The sequence below is a fragment of the Triturus cristatus genome, chromosome 4_2 (assembly GCF_964204655.1).
Source record: "Triturus cristatus chromosome 4_2, aTriCri1.1, whole genome shotgun sequence".
NCBI classification, from domain to species: domain Eukaryota; kingdom Metazoa; phylum Chordata; class Amphibia; order Caudata; family Salamandridae; genus Triturus; species Triturus cristatus.
Window position 1 is genome coordinate 18,148,096 of NC_140586.1, and position 26,990 is coordinate 18,175,085.

The following is a 26,990-nucleotide window of genomic DNA, read 5'->3' on the forward strand; positions in this document are numbered from 1 at the left end:
ATCGATGCGTGTGTCTCTTGTTTTACTATAGACGTTGGCTATAGGTTTACTTCTGTAACTCTATCGATGCGTGTGTCTCTTGTTTTACTATAGACGTTGGCTATAGGTTTCCTTCTGTAAATCTATCGATGCGTGTGTCTATTCATAGGGATTTTCAGTTTAGATTTGCACTAATAGTCAAGGTTACAGCTTGTAAAGATGGCGCATACTATACACAGCACAAGCGCTGACTGGGAACTGTTATCAAACACTCCAGCGTAGAGCAAATATTGTCTCTGGGGAGACGCCCTTTTGTGTTAAAAATAAACTCAGTAGTACGCTGCAGCTCATTCAAGGAAAAAGAGCAAGCGATGGCAAACAGGCCGAGCCCGTTCAGACTGTGCCCACTAGCAAATATTGGAGCGGCTTCAAATCGTTTCAACAAATGATCCAGGGAGCCATAGAAGCAGTGCCCTCTGCCCGATCTGAAAGGGGAAGGTGGCTTGTTCTTGGCAGTCCATGTACCCTTGTATAGGGCATGCGAAATGGGAAAAAGAATGCGTAGTAAGGTGGCATATTCGGCAGGAGGTTTTGCTGCATTCTGTTTGTGCCCACAGACCAGGAGGTAATGTGGCCTCCACCGAAGAAGGTTTGACTGATCATGGAAGATCAGATTAGTTTGACTGATCATGGAAGATCAGATTAGTTTGACTGATCATGGAAGATCAGATTAGTTTGACTGATCATGGAAGATCAGATTAGTTTGACTGATCATGGAAGATCAGATCTGCTGTTTTTCACGATTGCTCCAGGTGTGCTTGGATGAACTATATGCAGTCTGTTTTTTCATCTCGTATTGGTAAGTGGAAATAAGTCTCAATCTAGCATTCATAACATGTTTAATGTTCAATGGAATAAGCGTTTTGTTCTGCCATAAATTATGCATGCCTTTAATTCTCTACTACAGGTCGGTGGTGCACATTTCGTCATATCCCTTTGGCTTATGCCACAATAGGGATGTGACGTCATATGAGTGAATTTGATACAATGATCTTTGGGGACGGATCTTTAAGATTCACAATTTTGAGTCTAGATTTGAAATTGTCTATTGACTACCCGGAAGTTGGCCAGTTGTATTTTTCAAAGGCCACTGTTCTTGAAATGCAATGGTGCAAGCGAAGTGGACACATACATTGTATATGGCCATTGGGACCATGAATCAGAGCGACCCGATATCCAGGGGTGTAAATCCAACATTACTGGACTTCCACACTAACTGTCATGAGTGGTCCTTAGACAGCTTCCCGGGCACACACACAGCTTTGTTGTTTTTTCACCCCTTCTCAGAGCCCCTGCAACTCCCCTCAGCCTATTGCTGGAAGAATTAGCCCCTTTCCCCCCGAAATTCTTTCTTAACACCGCCTAACCTCCCCCCCCCCCCTCCCCCCCGTAATTTGGCTCTAGTTGCGCCTCTGGCCCCTGCTGACATAGTAATATTTCAAACGACACCAACCATACTTAGGGCGTACACAACATATTGTCTGCAGCTATAGAGGCCCTCGAGGAAGGCCCCACTCAATGTGTTGTGCTTTTGGCCTCACCCTGCATCGTGGCTTGTGTGCTTGGCCATAATTCTGTGCAATTTTTTTTTCAGTGTCTACCCCTTACTCCTGAGGATTGTCCCCAAATGGTGAAACTGTGCATTTCACGCACAGGGAATATGCAAGGAATAATGGCGCCCGAGACAGAGTGAATTTTTCCCTGGTGCCCTCAATGAAATGTCTGTATTTGTGGCTCCCCTCTGCTGGTAGTGCAGTGAGGCTCCTTGCCGTATGTGTTCCTACTTCCGCTTGCCTTCATCTCTGTTTCTCCCCAACTGGAAAATATTAGCAGGTGTCGAATTCCCCTGTAAATATGCTGGTGTTTGGTGTATTTCAAACCCAGTTTGCATTTTAGTCTTTTATCAGCCTAACTATAAAGTACACAGTTTGAACAGGAGAGGCATTATTAAACCACAAGCCTTGTGGGCATTCTTCACCTCGCACAGGACAACCCCTGCCTCTCCCCGAAGAACGCCTCCTCTGCATGTAGGACCACCTAAAAGTGGACATACTTCCAGACTTTCCAGGGCTGTATCTTATTTCGGCGAGCATATATGTCCACAGATCTTAAATTTGTGAGCCTAGGAACTGCCATTGTACTGGGATATAACCATTGTGCACTCCTACGAGTAACCCAGGGTGTGCAAAACGTCCTGTGACTAGTTTCTGCAGAGACTTGTTTTTGACCACACTTTGCCAAGATGCCTTGCTGCAATGCGACCATTCCTGTAAATGACCACAAATGCTTGTTTATATTGATCCGGGTTAATGCCATTTTTTCCCATCACCTTTGTGCCCTTGTTGACCATATTCTCTCCGAGGATTCAATAGTTAGCAAGCTTTGTATAGGCGCTGCGGCATCACCGCACAATCTGTACGTCACCAAAACGTCAAACATGGAAATAATCAATAAAAATGTAACTTGCCTATCTTCATTCTGTGCAAGTAATACCTCAATTATTAATGATATTATGTAACATTTTCATTGTAAAACTAAACAGATATAGATAAGAAAACAAGCCTTTCTGGTAGAAGTAACTACATTTCCTATACGCATACGTCCTGGTTTTTCTTATAGATTGATGAACCCGGGTGCAAGTCATATCACATTGGATTGGGACCAAATATCCCTGATGAAGAGAAAATGTATCAAAATAAAATTTAGTTAGTAATGCATATGCATTCTCCATCGCCACCCAGTCGCACAAATTGTTCTCGTACACTTGATACCTAGAAAATATATTGCTTTGTCCCCTGACCTTGCTTCTCATTCACCAGGACAAGGAATTATAGTTCTGTGCCCAACCACTTGTAAACGTATACACTGTTTCATGGATACTGGTCTTATAGTAAACCCTGTGGGGTGCTCGCCCAAAACCCTGGTCATCAAGTCAAGATTCTTTGATCATGCGTGAGAGGTGTTTTAAGTCCGTCTGTAAGCCTTGTCCCATTCTTGGCCATACCTCCTGCGAATTGGCACCAGCACTTGGTAAGGAGAGAGCATGGACTGAATACAGTCCTGGATCAATAAACTCATGTTGTTCAGTGTTTCCGAATCAGTATATTTCAGGGTCCATGCATCTCGCCATGTTGGTAGTATTAATTGGGAATGGACACACCCAGTGTACATCAATGAATAAATACCCAAACTTTGGGCATGATCCGCTCCTCATTCATTTTTGTAAATAAGAACTACCCATAAAGTTACATAATCCTGTTGGGGGCAGTCCAAATGTTTTGAAAGATATGTAAAAATCTGCTGAAGTGCTTAAAAATGTCTACAGAAACAAAAGAAAATTCTTTACATACATCTGTTAGAACAATTGTAGCAATTATCTTGATGTATCTCCATTTAATGGCAAAACTGTTTTAATTTTTCGCATAAAAAACATCAATTTGCACTCTTTCAGAACAATACCCTTTCAGGCTTAGAGTGCCGCATAACTTATACAAAAAAGGCAGCAAGAAACTCTGGGCAGTTCCCAAGTTTAGGTGGACAGCAGCTGCTGTATAGAGCTCCCTACAACACATGCAACACTCTGAATCTGCTCACCTCAAATATCTCTTTTGTAGCAAAACTTTAAAGTATAGGATTAGCACATTGCCCTCCACGCCGATCTAGAAAGTGACAAAGTCTTTTGCCACAGACTTTTGAGGCATGTGCAGGGCCGGACTTGCCGTAGTGGGAACCGGACGTTTCCCTGCTGGGCTGCCATGGTGGGGGTCAGTTTTCGGCCCCCGGGGGGCATTTTTTGTTACCGGGGGGCCTGCAATATCGGCCCCCTGTAACATAATCGGCCGAAACCGGCCCTAGCAAACAGCTCGGCTGCACCCTCCTGCCCCACAGGGGGGCCGGCCGAGCAGTTTGCCAGGGCCTGTTTTGGTTCCCACTCCGGCCCTGGGTATGTGTATTCAAGTAATGCTCTATATGTGAGAGTGCTGTGGATAAATTAGTGTGTGACTGTCACGTGGCCTATTTGAATAAATAATCTTTGACGTTGTGCTTGAGGATCAATGATATGCTCCTATTAATTTTCATTGCTGTGGCTAAGCCTGAATTTAAAACAAAAATGAGTGACAGAATGCGCAATCAAGCATTACATGCTGTTGAATCGATGGATATAAAGTATGTAACTGCAGACTACAGGGGAGCTTTTGGGGGGGTTGTTTCTGAAAGGCAGAGACTACTGAAACTGTATTTCAGCTAAAATGTAGCAGCGCCTATGCCTGGGTGTGGAAGAGAAGTGTGAGAAAAGATGTGTCATGAATATGGAGTGTGTGCATCATACAATTTATGGGCCACAGAAACTGTCCAAAAGTTAAGGGTGCTACCCTTGGGAGATGCAGTCCGACATGAGCTCAGGGCTCGACAAATCTTAAAAATCGTACTTGACCTGCAGGTCTAGTGACTAGAATTTTCTACTCGACCTAACATCAATGTACTCGACCCACAAATTGGTTGCATACACATTTTCTTCAAAACATTTGCAGCGCAGGCTTACATCATTGGCAGAGCTCCACTCGCAGGGCTCCCAGAAACATGGTTAAACACCCAAGGTGCAGGAGGAGAACTTCTGCTTCGCTAGGGCACTAGTGTTGTTCATGGCCTGCCTCCGGTCAAGTGAATTGGGTACAGGGGTTGGCAAAGATAGTTTACACGCTTCTCCGTCAGTATATCCTGCTGCGGCTCATTGTAATCAGCCAATGAGAAGTGTGTACACTTTACTGTGCGGAGATTAGCTACGATCTGATTGGTTGATTGCAACTAGGCCTCAGCAGACTGAGCCCGCGTGGCAATCAGCCAATCAACACCTTTTCTTTTCCCGCATTTTGTCACGGCAGTTCCTGAACATTTCACCCAGCTGCCCTCTAGAGCCTTCAACCGGCACTGCACTTTAGCACAGCGACAAAGCTCACTCGCCAGGCCGGTCAAGTAGGCCTGAAAACTGTCTCGCCCTGGAAGAAATTGACTAACATTTGCGAGCGGGCGAGTACATTTTTCAAGCCCTGAGCTGAGCTGTAGTGTGCGCTCAAGTGCCCATATTAGCAGCAGGTTGAGGAACAATGAAACAATCAATTGTGTCTAATCTGTAGTGCAGGCTTTAGGGTCCATCTATATTTGGTACTGAAAAACATAAGAATGTGGGTTACAACCAAAGCACTTGCTCTGATGAGTCCACTGAGGAGCAGCAGGTAGCAGCCCATAGCAGTTGTCATTGTTCAGCCAGCCATAGTATATGCTTTTGGAAACTGCCATGGAATTGGAATGAAGTGTCCAATATGAAACCTGCCCCAGTGGAAGTTCTCTGTAGTCCGCATCGGACTGGCCCATATAATACCTTATAGGGCTGATCATCCTCTAACTTGCCATGATATGTGTTCAGTCCTGCCAGCTGTGCGTGGCCTAGGAGAGTGAATGTAGGAACTGGGATTATAATCCAGCCATCATATGTGCTCTTGATTGACCACCCATGCGTGGCAGAGGATCAGGTCATGGTCATGGAGTAAGCCATCATACATGCTAAAGGGACCGTCAGGCATCAACACATACCAGATGGCATCATGCAGTCAGCCATAGCATATAGCATGGGGGTAGTCCACCCACAGGTTACTGAAGAGAAATCTATGGAATCAACAGATGCCCCACATACATAGCTCTGCGGGGTTCACCCAGGGCCGGTGACAACGCACCCATTGGTGTGGGTGATCAAAGAGAGGGCGGTAATCAATGACTCAAAGGAGCACCGAGCAGCAGAGTGGAGGAAATGGTGGGAATAAACCAAGGATGTGATGGGAGCCGAGTAAAATGAATGTCATGGTCCAGATCCGAACCTGTCTTGACAGGCCTGAGTTGGGGGGGCCGCCACAGGAAGTAGTCCTTAACCTCATCCACTTTTACCTGAATACGCGGTTAGACGCCCTTGGGGCAGGGGTTACGCAGGGAGGAGGATGGGTGTAGGAAGGGGAGGAGGATGGCCAGCAGGTGAGGATCTGCTGTAGTTAAGGAAAGTCCCCACATAGGAGAAGCAACCTGAGGGACTGACTATGTAGATGCAACTACAGAAATCTAAGCGTTTAGGTGGGGGTACCGCTAGCCTAGGAACACAAACACATTCGAAGTAAAATAATCACAGTCTGCAATGGAGAAGGAAAACGTACAAAGGGAAACCAACAATGTCCATGGAATCTCACTTTTGTACCAGGACTCGAGGTCAGAGACCTTGCTTGACTCCATCTAGCCTCCTTCCTTTTCACTCCTCCCACCAGGCACCAGTCGTCTGTTGTCAGTGTGCTGTCAGCGACTGTCAAACACATTCACTCTACATGCGCTCACTGCAGAGAGTCCATTGCATTGGTTCCCCTATAAGTCCTAGCCTATTGTGACAGTATTCGCTGTCGTCCTCCCTGCATCCCGCCTACCTCTTCTCCGCCATTCCCCTTCCTTATATGATGATCTTGAGTTCTAAATGCGACAGGGAATTAAGACCTATGCATGCATTTCCAATGTCCCCAGTCGTTGCCGGTACTCATTCTGTGCAAGAATGCAATTGGATTCCTGGTGGGACTTGGCCGAGACATCAATGGTCTCTTCTTATGTTGATGTCACATTTCTCCTTTGCTTTGCCCACAGGTGCCAATGCGAGCCCAGCTGTGAAGCAAAAGCTAGCCATTTTGATAAGAAGCAAGCAGCGAAGCAATGAAGCCACGAAGCAGCAAATGGTCATGGAGCGGAACTGCATGAGCAACAGGAATGGCCCTCCTGTCCATTACAGGTGAGATAATGCAGCGAATCTCCTACAAGTGAGTCACTCCTCGCAGTGCGGTACAGGTGAGCTAGAAATGCTGTCCACGACAGGGGAGATGGCTCAGCTGTTGAGTGCATCATGTGCTGCCTATAAAAGAGTCAGGCAACTATCTCCTGGACTCAACTTCCCTGTACATTTCAGGTGATTAAGCCCATGCTGTCCCACAAAAGGAAGTCAGTCCTTGCTGTACTCCTCAAATGACTCAGTACCTGCTGGTTGCCATGCCATGAGAGAGGAGGTGGAAGTGATGTGTGTATGTGTGCGTCTGCATGCATGTGTGATCGTAGTACATACAAAGGTGAGATAGGCCAAACTCCTACCTAGAATTACATGCAGTCCTGTTTTCTCCCACCGGGTTGTCTGAATCTTGTATCCAATACAAGTGACAGGCCTGGCTGCCACCCTAGCGAAATGGATTCCAATTCAGTCTGATGCTTGCGGTTAGAAGGAGTTCTACTTGGTGCTACATCTTGGTCACAGACACACCGGATGCACATCCAAGGCCTTGTCAAAGATAAGAGAGAAACTCAGGGAAGAAGAGGAGGGGCTGCGGGAGAAGGAGAGACATGAACCTCAGGTAGGAGAGAATGTGTACAGGCACTGGACTGAAATGAGGGAAAGAGCGTCAGGGATGACTGAGAGACTCTCATGCGAATGTGATGGAGCTGGATGCAGATACAAAGATGGTGTACACAGTTCCAGAGAGAGATTGGAAGAATTGGGGGTGGGGGGCTGAAGCAAAAGGGCAACTATGCAGTGAGGAGGTTCAGAAATAGACACTATTAAAGGTATTGGGAGGGGGAGGAAGACATGGTCCCAAAACTGGCACATTTATCAGGAAAAAGCGGGGGTTAAGGGCCAAAGATTTGTAGCCAGGATAGTGGTGTGGATCGAATGTTGTTGGGAAAGGGTGGCGCCAGAGGGGCAGCCCTCCTGTTTCACGGGCTCTCTGATAAGCTTTTTACCCCAGTAGTCTGTTTAGTTCATGGTGTGCATTCACATTTGCTCACTCTCTCACTCCACATTGTTCTAGGACAGAGTAATCTGACATCAGTATAAGCTTCCGGTTAAGACAGGCCCTACTACAAACTATGAGGCCATTAGATGACACTGCTGACTGCAGGCGAGGCCGCCCCCTGCTGCCTACAGTGTTGTCGTTCTGTCCCCAAAACGGGGCAGGTCTCCAATGCACCACTAGTAAGTCTGGCCTCACTAATGTCTAATTTCTTTCGGTCCCTATTGCCCATTAAAACGAATGTGTCTGTGTCCCTCCTGCGTCACCTCGATGAAGCGACTGGTAGCGGCGGGTGCACTGCTCATCCCTCCCAAGGATGCTCACTCCAGATCTGATGCTGCATCCCCTCCTTTCTGCCTGGGTAAAATTGTCATTATATACAGGCCTTTGTTATTGTGAAGCTAGATTCATTTTATTCAGGTCATATACTCATATCATCATAACGGCCCCAAGACGAGGGGGCCGATACATGCAGACACAGACAGACCAGACCCAGACCCAGACCCAGACCCAGACCCAGACACAGACACAGACACAGACACAGACACAGACACAGACACACACACTCTCTCTCTCTCTCGCTCTCTCTCTCTTATATAAAATAGATTACACATAAGGTATCTCTTCAAAAAGGATTCCTAAAAGAGGCAACGAAGGCAAATCCACACGTTCCCAGATGTGCACTAGTGAGGAGTCCCAAAGCAAGAAATGGAACTGACACAGTGAAGAGCGTTAGAAAGAGGTCATATGAATTGGGCTGGGTTTGGGAGACAGGGAGGCAGATATAAAGCAGATGTTTACATGTGGATACGCCATTCCACCTTATCAGGTACCCAAATAGCTTCTTCTAAATGAAGGGAGTCAGTTCGTTCCAAAGTAAGGTGGTCAAACAGCCGATGCCCACATCCATGTATGAACAGTACAGCTGCAGCATTCCATTCCAGAGCTCAGCTCTGCATGACCCGATGACTTCTCAAGCCCAGGATTAACAAAAGGGGGTGAATTCTGCTAACTGTATCAAATACTCTCTGGCAACTTTAAACACACCTAGAGCCCACACAATCAAGAGTATAGGCAGAGAGACTGTGTGAGGGGCTAGCAGTAATGTTTAGGCTCATCTATAGCTGCCATTTTATCAAAGTCGCCACCAACAAGTCTTACTATTGAACTCTTGCTCTAGAACCACTATCTGCAATGTAATACATGCAATATCTCTACTGCATTGGTACTACTAAAGCATTTAATGCTTCTGTCGTCTTTCAGCACCACCATTTTTACTATGCATTCCTTTTGTTTTTAGGTCGAGCATTCGAGACCTCTTGTATATACTTTAGTATATACTTTAGTATATACTTATATGTGAATGTACTTTGTGGGCTCTGGAGATCAGCCCTAGGACTTGTCTGCTTCTGCTTATGGACTTTTTTTCTGTTCAACGGCCTCTATTTAACTGTCTTGATAGAAAACGACCAGCAGAAGTCAGTAAAATACCAGAATTGCTTTCTGCTGAGGGTCTTTATTTTTTTCTTTTTCTGGCAACTGTCTCTATTCAACTTTCTTGATAGAAAACGACCAGCAGAGGTCAGTAAAATACCAGACTCACTTAAGCATTCTCTAGATTACAGTCCATATGAATTGTCTTCCACAGGCACCCGTAGACAATAATATTTTTTTCAAATCTTGTATTTTCAGTGATATGACCACTGAAGGCCCTGCTTTTATATTAAAAACAGAGCTTTGGACTATTCCATTTCCCGCTGAAAGGCAATATTTCTCCCCATGTGTTCCCATACCTGGCGTGTCATGCAGTTTGGTGCTTACTTTCCCTCCATGTTAAAGAACAGTAGATGTTTCAGCACCCAGGCTAATGTGCTGCATAGCTAAATACAAATAAGGTCCCAAAGGCGAGACCGATAGCAGTGCAAATGCTTGTTCTTGCACTACCATCATCTTCCTCAAGGGCTGCGCCATCACACCTTAAATGTTCTTTCCTGCTCATATTACATTATTTTTATTTGTTGCTTTCTTGGTCACTGTAGCTCTGCCCTCTCTCATTCTCGCTCTCTTTTTCACTCTATTTCCTCTCTGTGGTTGGCTCCCTTTAGTAGGGACTCTCACGCTAGTCAAGTTAAGGGAGTCAGACAGCTAAGATAACCCCTGCTCACCCCCTTGGTAGCTTGGTGCAAGCAGTCAGGCTTATATCAGAGGCAATGTGTAATACATTTGTACATATCACACAGTAGCACAGTGAAAACACCACAAATGGGGTTCACACCAGTTTAGAAAAATAGCCGATATCTATCTGAATAAAACAAGAACAAAACGACAGAAATCCAACATTTACAGGTCAAGATATCACTTTTAGAAAGATTACTGTTAAGATATAGCTCCTACAAAACAATAGCTCCACCTGGGGCTATTTTGACATCATGATACGTACTAATTGGACAGTTTGGTGCCGACCGCAAGTAGCGTGGGCTGGCTATGGATTCACATGCACCCTCAGTAACAGTACCTGTGGAAAAAGAGGAAAACAAAGACTTTGCACGGTGTTGGGGAGGTGAGGTGTCGCTGGTGCCGGTGCAACATCAGTTCCTTACTGCTGCGCAGGGGAGGTGATGTGGCGTTGGTGGCGATGCATTGGTTCCTTACAACGGTGCATTGTCAATGAGTTTGGAGGTCGCCTATGTCTGTTATCGACTCAGCGATAATGCGGTTGAGGTGCTAACATCCACAGGCGTCCTGGCTGCGGTGTTAGTTGGGGCGGTGCACTGTGCTCTTCACAATCGGTGTCCTTGGCTTCAATGCAGGCCGCAGCATGGAGTCAGTGCAAAGCGATGTCGTCAGGGAGGTCGGGGCTCCGGTGCAAGTCGGGGAGGTACGTTGTGCACTTTACAAGCGGTCCCTAAGGCTCCGGTGCAGGAGGCGGCATTGACAGCATCAATGTTGCTTTTCTTGAGTTGCAGCACCAGCCACACGATTCCAAGGGCCCAAGACCTGTAGTTGACACCACTTGGCAATCAGGACTCCCAGCAGAGAAGTCAAGGTGCTATTAGCAGGATGCAGGTGAAGTCTTTGATGGTCCTGAGACTTCTTAGCAGGAGGCCAGTGCACACAAGCCCTTGGAGAACCTTGGAAGCAGGATTCAGAAAGCAAAGTCCAGTCCTTTCACTCCCAGGACAGAAGTAGCAGGTCAGTCCAACAAAGCAACATGCAGAGTGGAAGTCCCTCCTACAGCATCCAGCTCTTCTTCCTGGCAGAATGTCCTTAGTCCAGAAGTCGTCTGATTTTGGGGTGTCAGAAGTCCAATACTTATACCCCTTTCTGCCTTTGAAGTAGGCAAACTTCAAAGGAAAGTTTTCATAGTGCGCAAGACCCTGTCTTTCCATGACCTGGCTCCAGACACACTACAGTGGGGTGGAGACAGCTTAGTGTGAGGACAAGCACAGCCCTATTCAGGTGTCCGTGACAACTCCTCTTACCGCTCTAGCTCAGGAAGACCCATCAGCCTGGTGATGGGCCATCAGAATATGCAAGGCACTCCTCAGTTCCCTTTGTGTGACTGTCTAAAGTGAATGCACAAGAGCCCAACTGTCATAACCCAGACATGGATTCCACAGTCAGGCACAGGCACAGAATGGTTAAGCAAGAAAATGTCACACAATTTAAAAATCAACTTCACCAAAAGATGTATTTTTAAATTGTGAGTTCAGAGACCCCAAACACCCAAATCTCTATCTGCTCCCAAAGGGAAATCACTCTTAAAAGATGTTTCAAGGCAATCTCTATGTTATCCTATAGGAGAGATAGTCCTTGCAATATTGAAAAACGAAGTTAGCAGTATTTCAGTATTAGGACATGTAAAACACAGTACATGCCCTAATTTTTTAAATACACTGCACCCTCCCCTTGGGGCTGCCTTGGGCCTACCTTAGGGATGACTTGCGTGTAGCAAAACTGAGTGTTTGGGCCTGGCAAATGGGCAAACTTGCCAGGTCTAATTGGCAGTTTAACACTGCACTCACAGGCACTGCAGTGGCAGGTCTGAGACATGTTTGCAGGGCTACTCATGTGAGTGGCACAATCCGTGCTGCAGGCCCACTAGTAACATTTGATTTACAGGCCCTGGGCATGCCTGATGCACATCACTAGGGACGTACTAGTAAATCAAATATGCCAAACATGGATAAACCAATCACCAATGCAATTTACACAGGGAGCTCTTGCACTTTAGCACTGGTCAGCAGTGGAAAAGTGCTCAGAGTCCTAAAACCAGCAAAAATAAAATGCAGCACAGAGTCAACAAACATTTGCAGTGCAACAGGTCTCGCAATTGCGAGACTTTGAGCTATTGGCATTGTAAATGACAATGGCTTTTATTTTGTGTTGGTTTTCAAAACAGATAAATAAAAGCCATTATCATCTACAATGCCAATAGCTACAACTCTCGCAAATGCGAGACCTATTGCATTGCAAATACTTATTCTCATATTCCCTTTACTGTTTGAGTTCTGAGGAGGAATGTAATTCCTCTATCGTTGTTCAGTTGTCATCATTTATGCAGTGCACACGGAAAGCAAATTGTCTCTAGGCCTTTGAATACTAGATTAAATTATCTGCATGACACTTAAATATCAATTTTGGGTGATGAAAGACTTAAGCATCCCTGCTAGGAATCAAACCTGACATATGCAGGCTGAACATAACGCTTTGCAGCATGCGCATAACCCACTGAGGTATCCTGCTTTGTCTTTGCCAACAACAGGTAACAGGTGCACCTCCTATCACAACCCTTTTTGATCTACTTGCCAATCACAGTGACCTCCTACATGGAGGTCAGCGAGACTCCTACACCTCCATCATACTCCATCAGGATGAGAGAGTGGAACCTTGCCTTCATGACATCTCTCTTTGCAGTGTGAAACTTTGGCTCAAGATATGGCCTTTGATTGTTTTCTTTCACAGTCTTTCTGCAGCTATGCCAGTCTTCTGCTACCCCTTTCCCGCCAGCTTTTATGTTGGCAGCCCCCTGGATGCCCCTGGCACATGGAGCCGGTGAAGTGTTAGCATTATGTTACTGGAGACGTTCAATCTTGCCCCTGTCAGCGAAGAAAGCAATTTACAACTGGGTGACATTGACTGTCCCTAATCTCTAATCCCTAATACAGGTGACGTTTCAGCTTCTCTTCTGCTGCATCTATTTCGGCTAATGGATGGTCAGAATTTACACATTTTTTTCCAAATTCATAAACATATTTAAACTGTGCGTGCATGTTTTTATTTCGTAAAACATCCATGTACAGGCATTGAATTTGTGGAAAAGAGGACATCAGTCAGATTTTCTGACTTCTACTACATGCACCAAGTACACATAGAAAATATGAGTTATTTCAGAATTTTCCTTTGGTGTCTATTTTTCCCGATTGAAAATGTTTTGGCCCCGTCTCATCCCCAGACACATTCTATCAAAGCGAGTCACTTTGATGTACTTTGCAGTAGCCCAACCCCTTTTTAATATCCCTCCCTTTCCGCTAAGACGCTATTGGGCTACCCCCACGCCCCCTTCGGCGACGCAGAGGACAATTGATGTGTCAAACAGGCGAGATAGAAGGGGCTGCTGAACTCACAATGCTCCTTCATCGTACTCGAGTGACCGCACGTGCACTTCGTTGAGAGTAAGTGGGATTGTATAATTCACATGCAGAGCTCCATCTTCACAGACCTGAAATCTAAATAATTGTCTTGACAAGGACGTGGCGATATACCCAGAGCAGGAGACTTTAAAATCCAAGCATTTGCAATGCAACAGGTCTCGCATTTATGCAAGGTTGAGCTATTGGCATTGTAAATGACAATGCCTTTTATTTATGTTTTTGTTTTTAAAACATAAATAAAAGGCATTGTCATTTACAATGCCAATAGCTTAAACTTGGGTAAATGCGCGACCTATTGCATTGCAAATGCTTGTTTTCTATTTTTGTAGCACGCTTCTCCTTGGCAGGGACTGGGATGTAAATCCGCACTCGCTGGCCGGCGCTGTGCAGAAACAAAAGCGTATGTTGAAGCACTGGCTTATTAAATCTAATTGAAAGCAGCGCCATGAATAAATAAATAAAGGCCCGCTCTTGAGGAGAAAGCAGCGCCGTTCATAAATACATAAAACGGCATTAGACATGCTGTATTTGACCAAGCAATGAAAATCCAAAACGTGCAGTGCGGCGTCCATGAAGCGGCTGCTGTGCTGGTACACGAGCAGAGACAAAGCTAAAAATTGTGCTTAAAAGACTAAAGAGCAGTACAGTGTAACAACCGAAGTAAAAGGGCCAGTCGCCATGGGAGGTTACAGATGAATACAAGGCGGAACTAAGGAGGGACTAACAAGCCTATTCGCGAATCAGGAACCAGCATTTTCGAAGGACAATGACACAAGCAATGGAATGGGGCCACTCTTCATCAGGAATAAAATCACCAAACATATTCAACAAAGGAACCTCCGCTCTAGAGAGGCACCTCGCCTCAAAATCCCAAGATACAAGGAAAAAAAAACATGGGTGGCAGACCTTCTCTGTTCAAGTAGCCAAAATATGGAACTCTTTACCCCCCAACATAAGATCCACAGACATCCACCTTATCTTCAGAAAACTACTCAAGAATTTGCTCTGCCCCACATAAGCACCATACGCAAACAGAAATATACCGCATATCCCTCTGTATATAAGCATATATTTGCACTATAGATATGTACGTATATATGTGTGTATTGCTTTGTATAAACATGTAGAATATTTAGGTTTTAAATAAATAAATACATTTTTAAGTACAACAACACTTGAAAACCAGAGTTCATCTAATGCATCTTTAATCTACATATACTTATTTCTTTCATGCATCTATATAACTTTCATGTACTTGGATCTATATAGTTATTACTTTTCTCCTAAAAAAGCATATCCAATGCACTACTCTATTTCTCACCCTATACCTCTGTCAATATCTTTAATCAACATATTCTTACTTCCTTTATGCATCTATATACTTTCCATGTAGTTATGGATCTATACATTTATGACTTTCTTCTAAGTCAGCATATCCAACGCACTACCCTACGCCTCTCTCAATATATCTTTTACCTAAACTCTCTGACTCATCTCAAACCTCTTTCTACTACTATTTCCAATGCACTATCCTATTCTCACTCTATACGTCTATCAATATATCCTCCACACCCACTCTCTCATTCATCCAAAACCCCATACCACTACTATGATCCCCAAAATTTCTAGATTCTCCCCTACTCTACCCCTTCTTGCATAATCTGACACCTCTTTTACTATACCAATCCCCTAAAATAAGCCTTTCTAAACTCTTCCCTCTCCACTCCACATCCCTTTTTACTCATCCCAAGCCTCCTCCTACTGCTATGCCCTTCATTCAAAAAATAAAAGTCTAAATCCTTCACTCTTCTATCCCTCCACTATCCCTTTCAATCAAAATAACAGACTAACATGTCCACCTTTCAAATTTCATGTTTCACTATACTAATTCACCACTAATCCTTTATGTGTTCCCGAGTAGCGTGCTACTTGCCGAAAAAGCGCTTTAACACCTCATCAGGGGTAGCAAGCACTATATAAATGCAAACCTTTTTTCCCTCTTCTATCCCTCTGCTACCCCTCTCTAGCCAAATAACTGAATAACAAATCCACCACTCAAATTACTTCCATATTTCACTATGCTAATTCAACTCTAATCCTTTATGGGTTCCGGAGTAGCGTGCTACTCGCTAAAAGCGCTTCAACACCCAAACAGGGGTAACAAGCGCTTTTTAAATGCAACCTTTTTTCCCTCTTCTATCCCTCTGCTACCCCTCTCTATCCAAATAACTGAATAACATATCCACCACTCAAATTACTTCCATATTTCACTATACTAATTCAACTCTAATCCTTTATGGATTCCGGAGTAGCGTGCTACTCGCCAAAAAAGCACATCAACACCCCATCAGGGTAACAAGTGCTATATAAATGCAAACCTATTACCCTCTTCTATCCCTCCGCTATCCCTCTCAATCCAAATAACTGACTAATCTATCCAGCATTCAAATTACTTTCATTATTCACTATACTAATTCAACACTAATCCTTTATGGGTTTCGGAGTAGCGTGCTACTCTCCGAAAAAGCGCTTTGACGCCTCGTCAGGGGTAGTAAGCGCTATGTAAATGCAATTACAATACAATATAATACAAGTCAATGACAAATATGGGTGGAGAGTGGGCGGGGCTTCTATTCCATACTCTGCTACAACAAGTCTCGTAGAGCAACGCAAGCGTGCTAGGCTCGACCTAAAAATTTGAGGACAGAAGCAAAAAGATAGGGCAAATCATGGCAAAAGATGCCAGGTCTAACAAATAGATGCAGTATCTCTGCTGCATTTATACTACTGAAGCATTTAATGCTTCTGTCATCTTGCAGCACCACCAATGTTACTAAGCATTCCTTATGTCTTCTTGCCCTGCCATCAACTTCTTGAAGGGCTGTGCCATCACACATTAAATGTTCTTTCCTGATCATATTCCATTTCCATTTTTTTTATTTGTGGTTTTCTCGGTCACTGTGGTTTGCCCTCTCTCATTCGTGTTCTCTTTCTCCTCTGTGGTTGTCTCTCTTTCTCAAAAGCACCGCTCTCTCCTTTTGAATCAGTCTCGCTTGTACATCACACTTGTTATAATTCATGTTCCTTGCTTGCTTTCCTCTCCCACGTGGATGTCAATGCACTTGCAAAGTCTGATTCTTATGGGCTCATTCATTTCCATTTCCCCTTTACTACAGCTCTTTTATGTACATGCATTTATACACACATGTTTGTGTTGTTCGAATATAAGATATTACAGTGTTAACGATAGTGCTATTGGCTTTGTCTTGTTCCACGGGAATTTAACATTTGTCTTTCTACCTCTAGGACCCTGGAGCACGTGGAACCTGAACCCCCGCCTCCTAACATGCTTACCAATTTTACAGCTCAGCTCGCAGCCAGCCCCAGTGACATGCCAGAGCACTTCCCTCTACGAAAGACAGGTACAGCCCCTGCCGCGGGTTCCTGGGCTAGAGCTCAGCTTATGTTTCCAGTTGATTTATGATTTCTCAAATGTGCAATAAAAACCCTCTCTCAAGTATGGGGATATAAGCTGTGGACCTAGAAGCAGAATCAGTCCCCGATACTTTGAGGGGACATCGTGTACACCCCTCCCCATAACCAAGCTGTTGCCTCTTAGTAGTGTGGAGCGAGGTGGGGAATAAGACCGCTTTAAGGCAAGTATAGAGGGCGGTACAGTGCAATAATAGGTGTTTGCCCTCTCTTTAGCATCTGAACCCAACCTGAAAGTACGCTACAAACCCAAGAAGTCAGTCGACCGGCGGAAAAACCCCTTGACCCGGAAGGAGAGCGCCCCTCCCATGCTGAAGAGGAGGCCGCCAGAGACAATCGGTAGGTGGCGCTTCTCTTCTGGGGTCGAATTTCGTTGTACATGTAGTTAGAGGAGGCACTCCAAAGTCACCAGCTGTTGTCAGACCTCTGAACTCTATCTTCTTCTCTAAGCTTCAGCTTGAAAAGGTCTTCCTAATAAATGAACAGCCAGACATCGTCTGGAGTGGAGTGATGATGTGTGCTATTCACTTTAGTTGGTTTCTCATTATTTCTTTTCGCCCAGGACTGGAATGAAACAACACAAACCTCTTTGGCCTTGTGTATGTCATTTCTGTCACACCAATGAGGCACAAATGGCAGCTCAGGAGGTTACTCCCAATGTCAGGTCAGGACATTTGAAGCGGTAATGCATTTAATTTGTATAGCTTTTTCTGAATTTCATATGCTCCTTGTGGTGGAAGCAGTAAGAGAAGAACCATACAAATTTGTGTCAACAAGACAAGCACATATTAGCTGTTGATTCTATTCTTTTTAAATGTAAGATTATAAAAGATGGCACCATCTAGGAAAGATAGGAATCCTCCCTTTACTTTGGATGATGTCAATGTTTTAAATTAATTACCTGCTACATGGATTCTGGAATGCACAATTTGTGCCTATACTTCAGTCTCTTGACTATGTTTTTGGATAGTGGCTGAAAAGAAGGCTCTGAACAGGTGCATAATGTGTAAAGTTTCAGCTGGGGAAAGGGGTGGATTTTGGGGGAAGGAAGAAGGGTAAAGCTCTTGGAACAGATTCAGTCCAACCGCACCAAAGGCCTCCTCTGTTTTTAACAACCTGAGAACCTCTTTACTCCCCCTCCGCCTCACGACAGCGAGGGAGTACATCCTAAAATACTCATATTACACTGGCAGTCGGGCTGGGCATGCTGCACATTCCGCAGATGGTGGCTTTATGTTGTAGCCATTACTGGAAAGAAAATGACCGCAGCCCGAGTAGGATAGCTATGGGTTGAAAATGAATATGGACCTTTTCTTCCACTGAACATTTATCCTAACCGCAAATTTGGACGGTACATGGAGAAATGCTGACTAACTCACCAGAATGTAATCTCATCGCCAGACAAGGTACAAGGACTGTGCCATATTGGCTGCTTCCTTAGTGACTTATGGGTATGTTCTTTAAACTACACATCTTTTGATAGACCGCTTCTGTAGTTGTGGAAAATGGTAGATACCTGTTTGGGGATTGGAAATGGCCTGCACGCGGCCATGCTCAACCTAAGACTAGGCAGCTATGCATTTTGTAGGTTTTCTTTTCTCAGGCATCATCACTTTGCAGTACTGGCAAGACCCCCGATACACCAGAAGTGAAGACAACACATGAATGTGGTGCAGGGTCCGGGTTTGGCTATTTGAGTTCTCACTGTAAACATGGCATGCCTAAGCAGCTTATGTACAGCTAATGGGCCTGTCTGGTTATCCATTGGCACAGAATGATGCTGGATGGCCAGGCACTGGCTGCCCACTTCATTCAATAGCAGCAGTTTGGAAAGTAGCTGGGCTTCATCGGAGGGCATCATTAGATTGAGCCAAACCTGAGAGTTTCTTGAAAGCGAATTTGCTGTTGTGAAGTGTGTAGTGATTCAATGTTTGGTACTTAATAAAATGCCACTACAACCAACCAGGGAACGTTCCAGACCTAAAATAAAATCACACTTGAATTTAAGTTCACAATTATATTGGCAGCAACCTCCGCAGGTTGTTCTGCAGTGTGTTGCGTTCTTTTCTCCTTACTTGAATCTTGTTTATTTAAAGAAACTTGACTCAAAAGATGTTTCCAAAACACCATATGCTAGTCCCTTTTTATATTCATGGTAACCTTAGTTTAAAGGGGCAGAGGCTTTAAGCTCTTCCCATGCACGCCCACCATCTTGTGCGAGGTGAGTGTTCGGCCATGTAGAGGGCCTGTTTATCTGTCACAAAAGGGACAAAGTATGTCATGAGATGCCGAACAACGAATGCCATGTTCTCCTTGTGACTGTGTCCAGTGCTATCCCTGTTTGACTGCCCACATTGTACCTTCAGATGGCTTTTCATTTTCCACTCATTCAATTTCCATCTTCAAAAAGCAAGGTCTTTTGCTGAAAGATGTGTTCAGTGTTCTGATACGCTAGGGTATGCCACAAATTACCTGTCCACTGACATGCACTGATCTTGTTTACCTTTGAGAGGGAGCGCCACAGCACCCTCCCTTGCCACTTTACTCTGTCACTGCGTAAAATCTTTCTACGGGTGCCTCCTGCGTCTTCATGGAGAAGCCTGGACTTGCCCGGCTTTCGCCGACTGTCATCACATGCTAAGGACTGAGGTTCCTCGAGGGCACAATCAAAGTGTCAGATGTTCCAAACATGGTGACATTTTGGCAGCGCCCAGTCTAAAGCAGATAAGACAACCTGTTACCAGGGCCTGCTGCAACTGGTACCAGGATGCTGAGGTCTGGCACTGAAAGCAGGTATTCAGCTTCTGGAAGAAAACAATTTACGACTGTAGATGCTGCCTCTCTTCTCTAGCCCTTCATCAGAACCGCAGATGTTTTCTTGATGTACACTGATACCTCCGCATGTCACCTGTGCAATCCCCTTTCTTTATGTCCATTCCTCATTACTGGCATTCAGATTGTCTATGCCCCTCTTTATGTACAGAACTGACTTTTGGAAGATGATCCTTGCAAATGAAACTCCACCATTTTGACATGGGTGTGGTTTCTGGATTGTCAAATCAATATTGTGACACACCTAAAAAGAGGAGAACTGTTACAGTTTACAAACTCTGTGTTCAAAGCTGGATCTTTGTCACTTTGGGCATACAGGAACACTCTCAGAAGGCAAAATGAAAGGGAATTTGTAGGTACTATATTGAACCACCACAATCCCCAAAAGATGACTTTAAAGTACAACAGAGTATAATATAGAGAGCTCTGGATGTCCTAATTCTCAAATCACCTCTTTCTGCGTCGAATTATTTCATGCACATGGTGATAGGTAGGTGGCTCTTTGTTTTTAGGAGCTGAAATGGTTAACAATAAATATATGGAATTCCCATATGCACCTCGGAGGTAACTAAGATCTACTCTCACACAAGTAATGGTACTGTATGTAGAATTCTGAGGGCCAAGTATTTTGCCTTTCCAGCATATAATACTGCTGTAAAAAGAAGGTTGACTTCAACTCATGTCAGTGCAGTGCAGGTATTTTAGCCATCACTGGCTGGAGCAATACAGTGATGTAAGCAGCTCATATTGGGTGGGTCGGTCACCTGCTATAACATTACAGCGAAACCGGCTGCCTATTGCCTTTTGCTAACCTGCTTATCTCCATTTCTGTTGTGTCTGCTTCCAAAGGGTGGGGAACCTCGGATTCCTTCAGCCTTTGAGTTGTCTGGTGCTGAATGGTAGATGGAGTATACATCCATAGTGTAGTGTGCCTCTGGTTCCAGACGGAGGGCTGTCTGTGGCTCCTGAGAGTAGGCAGTTTTCGGTTCCATGTAAAAAGGACCTTCAAAGGGCATAAGTCCAGTCCCATAGTATAAGGTGAGTCTGGTTGCATAGCATAGCGGGCCTCTGGTTACAAAGCATAAGCTGTACTTGAGACCACAGGATAAGGATAGGACGTTTTCAGTTATATAAAGGTGGAAGCCCAGGGTACATGCAATCATGGAGTGCGTTTCTGTAGAGTTGTGCAAGTCTACCACCATTGAAAGCGGAGGATCAGGTTACATGCAGTCACTGAGCCATTTTCCATAGCGTAGTATATCTATAGGGTCATTAAGAAAGAAAGCACGGATTACTTACAGTCAGTGAGTATGTCTCCATAGAGTTGTATGTACCTAGCATCATTAAGGAGGCTTGTATTGCATACAGTCAGGAAATCCTTTGCTATGAAATTGTGTATTTGTACCCTTATTAAGAAAGGAGGCCTAGGATACATACACTTTGGAAGTCTTTTTTCTAGAGAAATAGAATATCTACCATCAGTAAGAATGGAGTCACAGGTCAGCTGCAGTCAGGGAGCCTAGTTCCATAAAGCAGTGCATCTCTAGCACCATTGAAATGTTATCTCAGGTTACATACTGTCAGGGATTCTGTCTCCATCAAGCAGTTTATCACTAGCGACACTGAGATGCGAGCTCCGGTTACATACAGTCAGTGAGTCTGTCTCCATACAGCAGTATATCGCTAGCATCATTGAGATGTGAGCTCAGGTTAAATACAGTCAGGGAGCCTAGTTTTAGAGAGCAGTATATCTCTTGCGTCATTGAGATGTGAAATCGGGTTACATACAGTCAGGGAGTCTGTCTCCATAAAGCAGTATATCGCCAGCGTCCTTGAGATGTGAGCTCTGGTTAGATACAGTCAGGGAGTCTGTCTCCATAAAGCAGTATATCGCTAGCATCATTGAGATGTGCGATCGGGTTATATACAGTCAGGGAGTCTGTCTCCATAAAGCAGTATATCGCTAGCGTCACTGAGATGTGAGCTCAGGTTACATACAGTCAGGGAGTCTGTCTCCATAAAGCAGTATATCGCTAGCATCATTAGGATGTGAGATCGGGTTTCACACAGTCAGGGAGTCTGTCTCCATAAAGCAGTATATCTGTAGCATCGAGATGTGAGATCGGGTTACATACAGTCAGGGAGTCTGTCTCCATAAAGCAGTATATCGCTAGCATCATTAAGATGTGAGATCGGGTTACATACAGTCAGGGAGTCTGTCTCCATAAAGCAGTATATCTGTAGCATCGAGATGTGAGATCGGGTTACATACAGTCAGTGAGTCTGTCTCCATAAAGCAGTATATCGTTAGTGTCACTGAGATGTGGGCTCGGGTTACATACAGTCAGGGAGTCTGTCTCCATAAAGCAGTATATCGCTAGCGTCACTGAGATGTGAGATCGGGTTACATACAGTCAGGGAGTCTGTCTCCATAAAGCAGTATATTGCTAGCATCATTGAGATGTGAGATCGGGTTACATACAGTCAGGGACTCTGTCTCCATAAAGCAGTATATTGCTAGCATCATTGAGATGTGAGATCGGGTTTACATACAGTCAGTGAGTCTGTCTCCATATAGCAGTATATCGCTAGCGTCACGGAGATGTGAGCTCAGGTTACATACAGACAGGGAGTCTGTCTCCATAAAGCAGTATATCGCTAGCATCATTAAGATGTGAGATCTGGTTACATACAGTCAGGGAGTCTGTCTCCATAAAGCAGTATATCTGTAGCATCGAGATGTGGGCTCGGGTTACATACAGTCAGGGAGTCTGTCTCCATAAAGCAGTATATCGCTAGCATCATTAAGATGTGAGATCGGGTTACATACAGTCAGGGAGTCTGTCTCCATAAAGCAGTATATCGATAGCATCATAAAGATGTGAGATCGGGTTACATACAGTCAGGGAGTCTGTCTCCATAAAGCAGTATATCTGTAGCGTCATTGAGATGTGAGATCGGGTTACATACAGTCAGGGAGTCTGTCTCCATACAGCAGTATATTGCTAGCATCATTGAGATGTGAGATCGGGTTACATACAGTCAGGGAGTCTGTCTCCATATAGCAGTATATCGCTAGCGTCACGGAGATGTGAGCTCAGGTTACATACAGTCAGGGAGTCCGTCTCCATAAAGCAGTATATCGCTAGCATCATTAAGATGTGAGATCGGGTTACATACAGTCAGGGAGTCTGTCTCCATAAAGCAGTATATCTGTAGCATCGAGATGTGAGATCGGGTTACATACAGTCAGGGAGTCTGTCTCCATAAAGCAGTATATCTGTAGCATCGAGATGTGAGATCGGGTTACATACAGTCAGTGAGTCTGTCTCCATACAGCAGTATATCGCTAGCGTCACTGAGATGTGAGCTCAGGTTAAATACAGTCAGGGAGCCTAGTTTTATAGAGCAGTATATCTCTTGCATCACTGAGATCTGAGATCGGTTTACATACAGGCAGGGAGTGTGATTTCATAGAGGTGTCTCTCTACCATTATTGCATATGGAGGCCCATTTGCCTTTTGCTTAGAAGGTACAATCCCTCGCTGGATCTGCATAGCAGCTTCTCTTTATGTCTGTGCAGTGTAGCTCACCCCCACAGTACGGACAGTGCAGTACCATAATGAACTAAAATGGACTCGCTCTGTCACGCATAGAAAGTTAGATTTCACTTGAACGTCCCTATACAGAGGAATATCAGATTCTGGCTCTAGTTGCAGTCAGACAGTTTGCATAACACAGATGAAAATGAAATACAATAATGTGACTGAGAATAGATTTTAGGACTACATTCGGAATCGGTGGTCAAGAATTATGAATGTCGATTCCCAAACTAGTCTATGTTTATGATTATTAAGATTGATTCCTGTTAAGGCAGACAAAGATCCTGTCCACCTCACAAAAACTGAGACGCAAACCCTGCTTTCCAGGCACAGCTCTGCAATGCTGCACATTTGCAGCATTGGTTCCAAGTTGAGAAATGGAGTTACAAAAATGAACGATGACTGGCTACGGAAGGCTTGCCATCAATTTCTACGAACACTAAGTCGCTGGTTTTAGCTATGTATGTGCAGACAATAATACATTTCTCCAAAGGGCTTTTGATGGAAATGGGACAGATCGGTTTGGCTGCTTTGTTTATAGAAAATTGCCAAAATAGATCCTTCTAATTCCCTCACTCTTTTCATTTCAATATCGGAACCCAAAAGGGATCGTTACAGATTGAATGACTTATGCCAAACCCAATGACTGCTAGAAAACAGGGCCTTGCAGCTCATAGGGGCCTAGAGTTACTTCCGTCCGTTCATGGATCATCAGTGCAGTATGTGCAGTGGCACCAAGGCTCCGAGGAGCGAAGGTCCCATTGCTCCCCAATGATGGTTGTTTTTACTCCCTTAGCCTGGAAGCAGTGGCTCTTTGTTTCGTGCTTGCGTTAGGAAAAATGTCGCTCTTGCTATGCTCCTGTTGACTCTGTTGTTTGATGGTACCTATGCATCTCCATTGTTCTAATCAATATAGCAGTAGTATTAGACACCTGACTCTTGCATTGAATCAAAATGTTAGCTTGAGCCTGGTTTTTGGATCTAACTTGGGTCCCTACATTAGGGTCTTACACTAGTATTCAGATGCTGGTGCCTACTTTGGGACAGTGGTGGCATCAAACACATGTTAAGTGCCTAACATGTGCCTGATCCCCCAGAGCCTTGTGGGTATTTTAAAGAGGCACCCTATCAGAATTACCCTTGTAGGCGAGTACATCTCTGGTGACTTCTACTCTTTGCTGCACTTCTGAGAAATGCATAATTTACATTTAGACAAATATTATAGATATCGGTTCACAACATAAAACAATGCATTCATTGAAAACCAGTGCATTTATTTGACTACCATGGCGAAAAGCGCTGCTGAAGATCTACAGTTTATAATTAAATAGACAGAGGAGTTCACTGAAAAAAATCTTTTGTTGAAGCTATTTCAGGTTTCAGGCGAACGACAAAAAAAGATTTGAAATGTCGCCCGTGCAACTTTACGTGTCCCCAAGAATGCGTTACTGATAAGATTACACATGGCATCAGGTATCACATCATAGCTAATACCACAAGTGACGTCACTGATGGACCATGCTCAGGGATGCCTTTTTGCAATTTAAGGCAATGTCAACTGGTAATCCTGTGCCTGCAGGTTTGTAACCAAGTGTTGCCCATGGAACCCTTGTGGTAATCTGGAAAAAAATCCTATCTCCTTTTTGGTCCTTGGTTGCTGAACCCTAAGGTGAACCAGAAGTCCCATATATTCTGCTCTGCCGTGATCCTCATCTCTGCTGCAACCTCATGCTAAGTGACAGAGACGATGCTCAGACCTGCACTACTTCTCGGATTCTTCATACCAAGCACAAGGATAGGGAGAAAATGCTAATCACAAAATAGCCTCAATGGGATTAAATATTTAGTCAAAGACATGAGCCATGTAGAGTTAGGTGGACACTTTGAGAAGCCAGAAGATCACACATAAGAACACACTACACTACTCCTTTCCAAAGAAGAGATTTCATATTTTGTTTCTGATAATAATATCACAAATATCTTGTGTGTCTTGTTGATGTGAAGCTTATGTAACCCGTCCCTACTCCTTATTGGCAATGTAACCTTTTATTAGTTCCTGGGGACAAGATGGCGGCCATGTCTACTGTGACCTTTTTTTTTTAAATCTCCTTGGCCTCTCCTTTAGCTCGTGACTGATATTCATAGAGATAAATTGTGTCTACATGTGTAATATGGAAGCTAGTGTGGGCAGCGTAAAAGGCGGGCGATCTGTGTAGTTCATCTTTGACAAATTGTTAATGACATAGGCACCAGCACATTCATATTCATTCATTTACTTGTCCAATTACTTGATAGCAGGCAGACTGAGTGCTTCCTTTTGCCTTTATTGAAAAACTCTCCCCGATGCCAATGCCAAATTCCTAAATAGGATTGTTTTCAATATTGTAGGCAGAGCGTTTTGCTGAACAGAAGCACTTATTTTGCAATAAATAGTAATGTTGTCATCAGTGGGTCACCAGCAGCATGTCTGATAGCTTAACAATACGTGAGCCTCTCAGTTTTCATTTTAGATGTCTTTCGTTGTCAGAACCAAATGATTTGCCTCCAGTTCCTCTAATCTTCGAGTCTTGATGTGATAATCTGAGATATGAATTTTGCCTTAAGAAGCCCCACAGTGATTTTTACCAAGTACTTGTGCACTTTTGTGCAGGATTGCGCTGAAGCTCATGCTCTCTTTGATTGGCTGTCATCCATTGATATGACTGTGTGTCTTGTCTTGGTCATTGTAGACTCTTCCCCAAGCAGCAGTAGCACCCCTGTGTCCGGCTGCAGCTCCCCCAACGACAGCATTCCTGCGGAAAATGGAAGTATCCCCTCAATTCCAGGCATGGCTCCTGAGGTAATGGCGCACGCCCACCTTCTTCTTCATCTCTTTTCCCAGACTGGCAAAGCCTTTACTTCTTTTGAGCAAATAAATGTTCTTCTGAACTATATCTTCTCATTCTGGTGTACCTCCTGTCTTCATTTCTCACCCAGTTTCTCCAGCCTTTTGCACTCTGCAAAAGTTGTAGCGGGATCCTTCATGTTCCACCTTTGATTCAACTACCTGTACTTCCTTCGCATCCATTTCTTTCTTCACCCGTTTTTCTGGGCTCCCCTCATGTGGACTGTCCTTGGCTAGACAGTTCTGCAGCATCATATCTCGATTACATTCTTAGATTTTCACTCCTCTGCTGGCCTTCTCATGAGCCAGAGAAGGGGGCAGCCTTTCACTGCCATCTTCAGAAACTGAGCTTCTCGCTTCTGAGCCAATCACGATGGAACTCTCCCCTTTCCTGGTCTATCTGTCCCATGTGCTTTCGTCCTCTGCAGTTTCTCTTGAGGCCTGTCTTCCTCCAGGCTCCACTCCGGTTTTTTTGTTCCTCTGCTCTTTTCTGTGCTGCTCTTTGGTTTTCTGAAGGAAAGGCTGCTATATGACTTGCTTGTGGATGGAACCGGTGGACTGAGAACTGGAGCCCATTCGATGGCTGTCGCTTATTGTTCTGAAAATCTTGGATGTCAGAGGAAAC

General features: G+C 44.4%; 1 protein-coding gene across 4 annotated transcripts in view; it reads left to right on the forward strand.

Moving 5' to 3' along the window:
* The window catches only part of HDAC7 (histone deacetylase 7), a 726,616-nt gene that overhangs the window by 375,200 nt on the left and 324,426 nt on the right, over nucleotides 1-26,990 (forward strand). For all 4 annotated transcript variants that reach the window (XM_085600245.1, XM_085600246.1, XM_085600247.1 and 1 more), the window contains 4 exons: nucleotides 6,712-6,853; nucleotides 16,862-16,977; nucleotides 17,264-17,386; nucleotides 26,211-26,320. In XM_085600245.1, coding sequence (XP_085456371.1) covers nucleotides 6,712-6,853; nucleotides 16,862-16,977; nucleotides 17,264-17,386; nucleotides 26,211-26,320 — 491 coding nt within the window. The remainder of the gene's footprint in view (nucleotides 1-6,711; nucleotides 6,854-16,861; nucleotides 16,978-17,263; nucleotides 17,387-26,210; nucleotides 26,321-26,990) is intronic.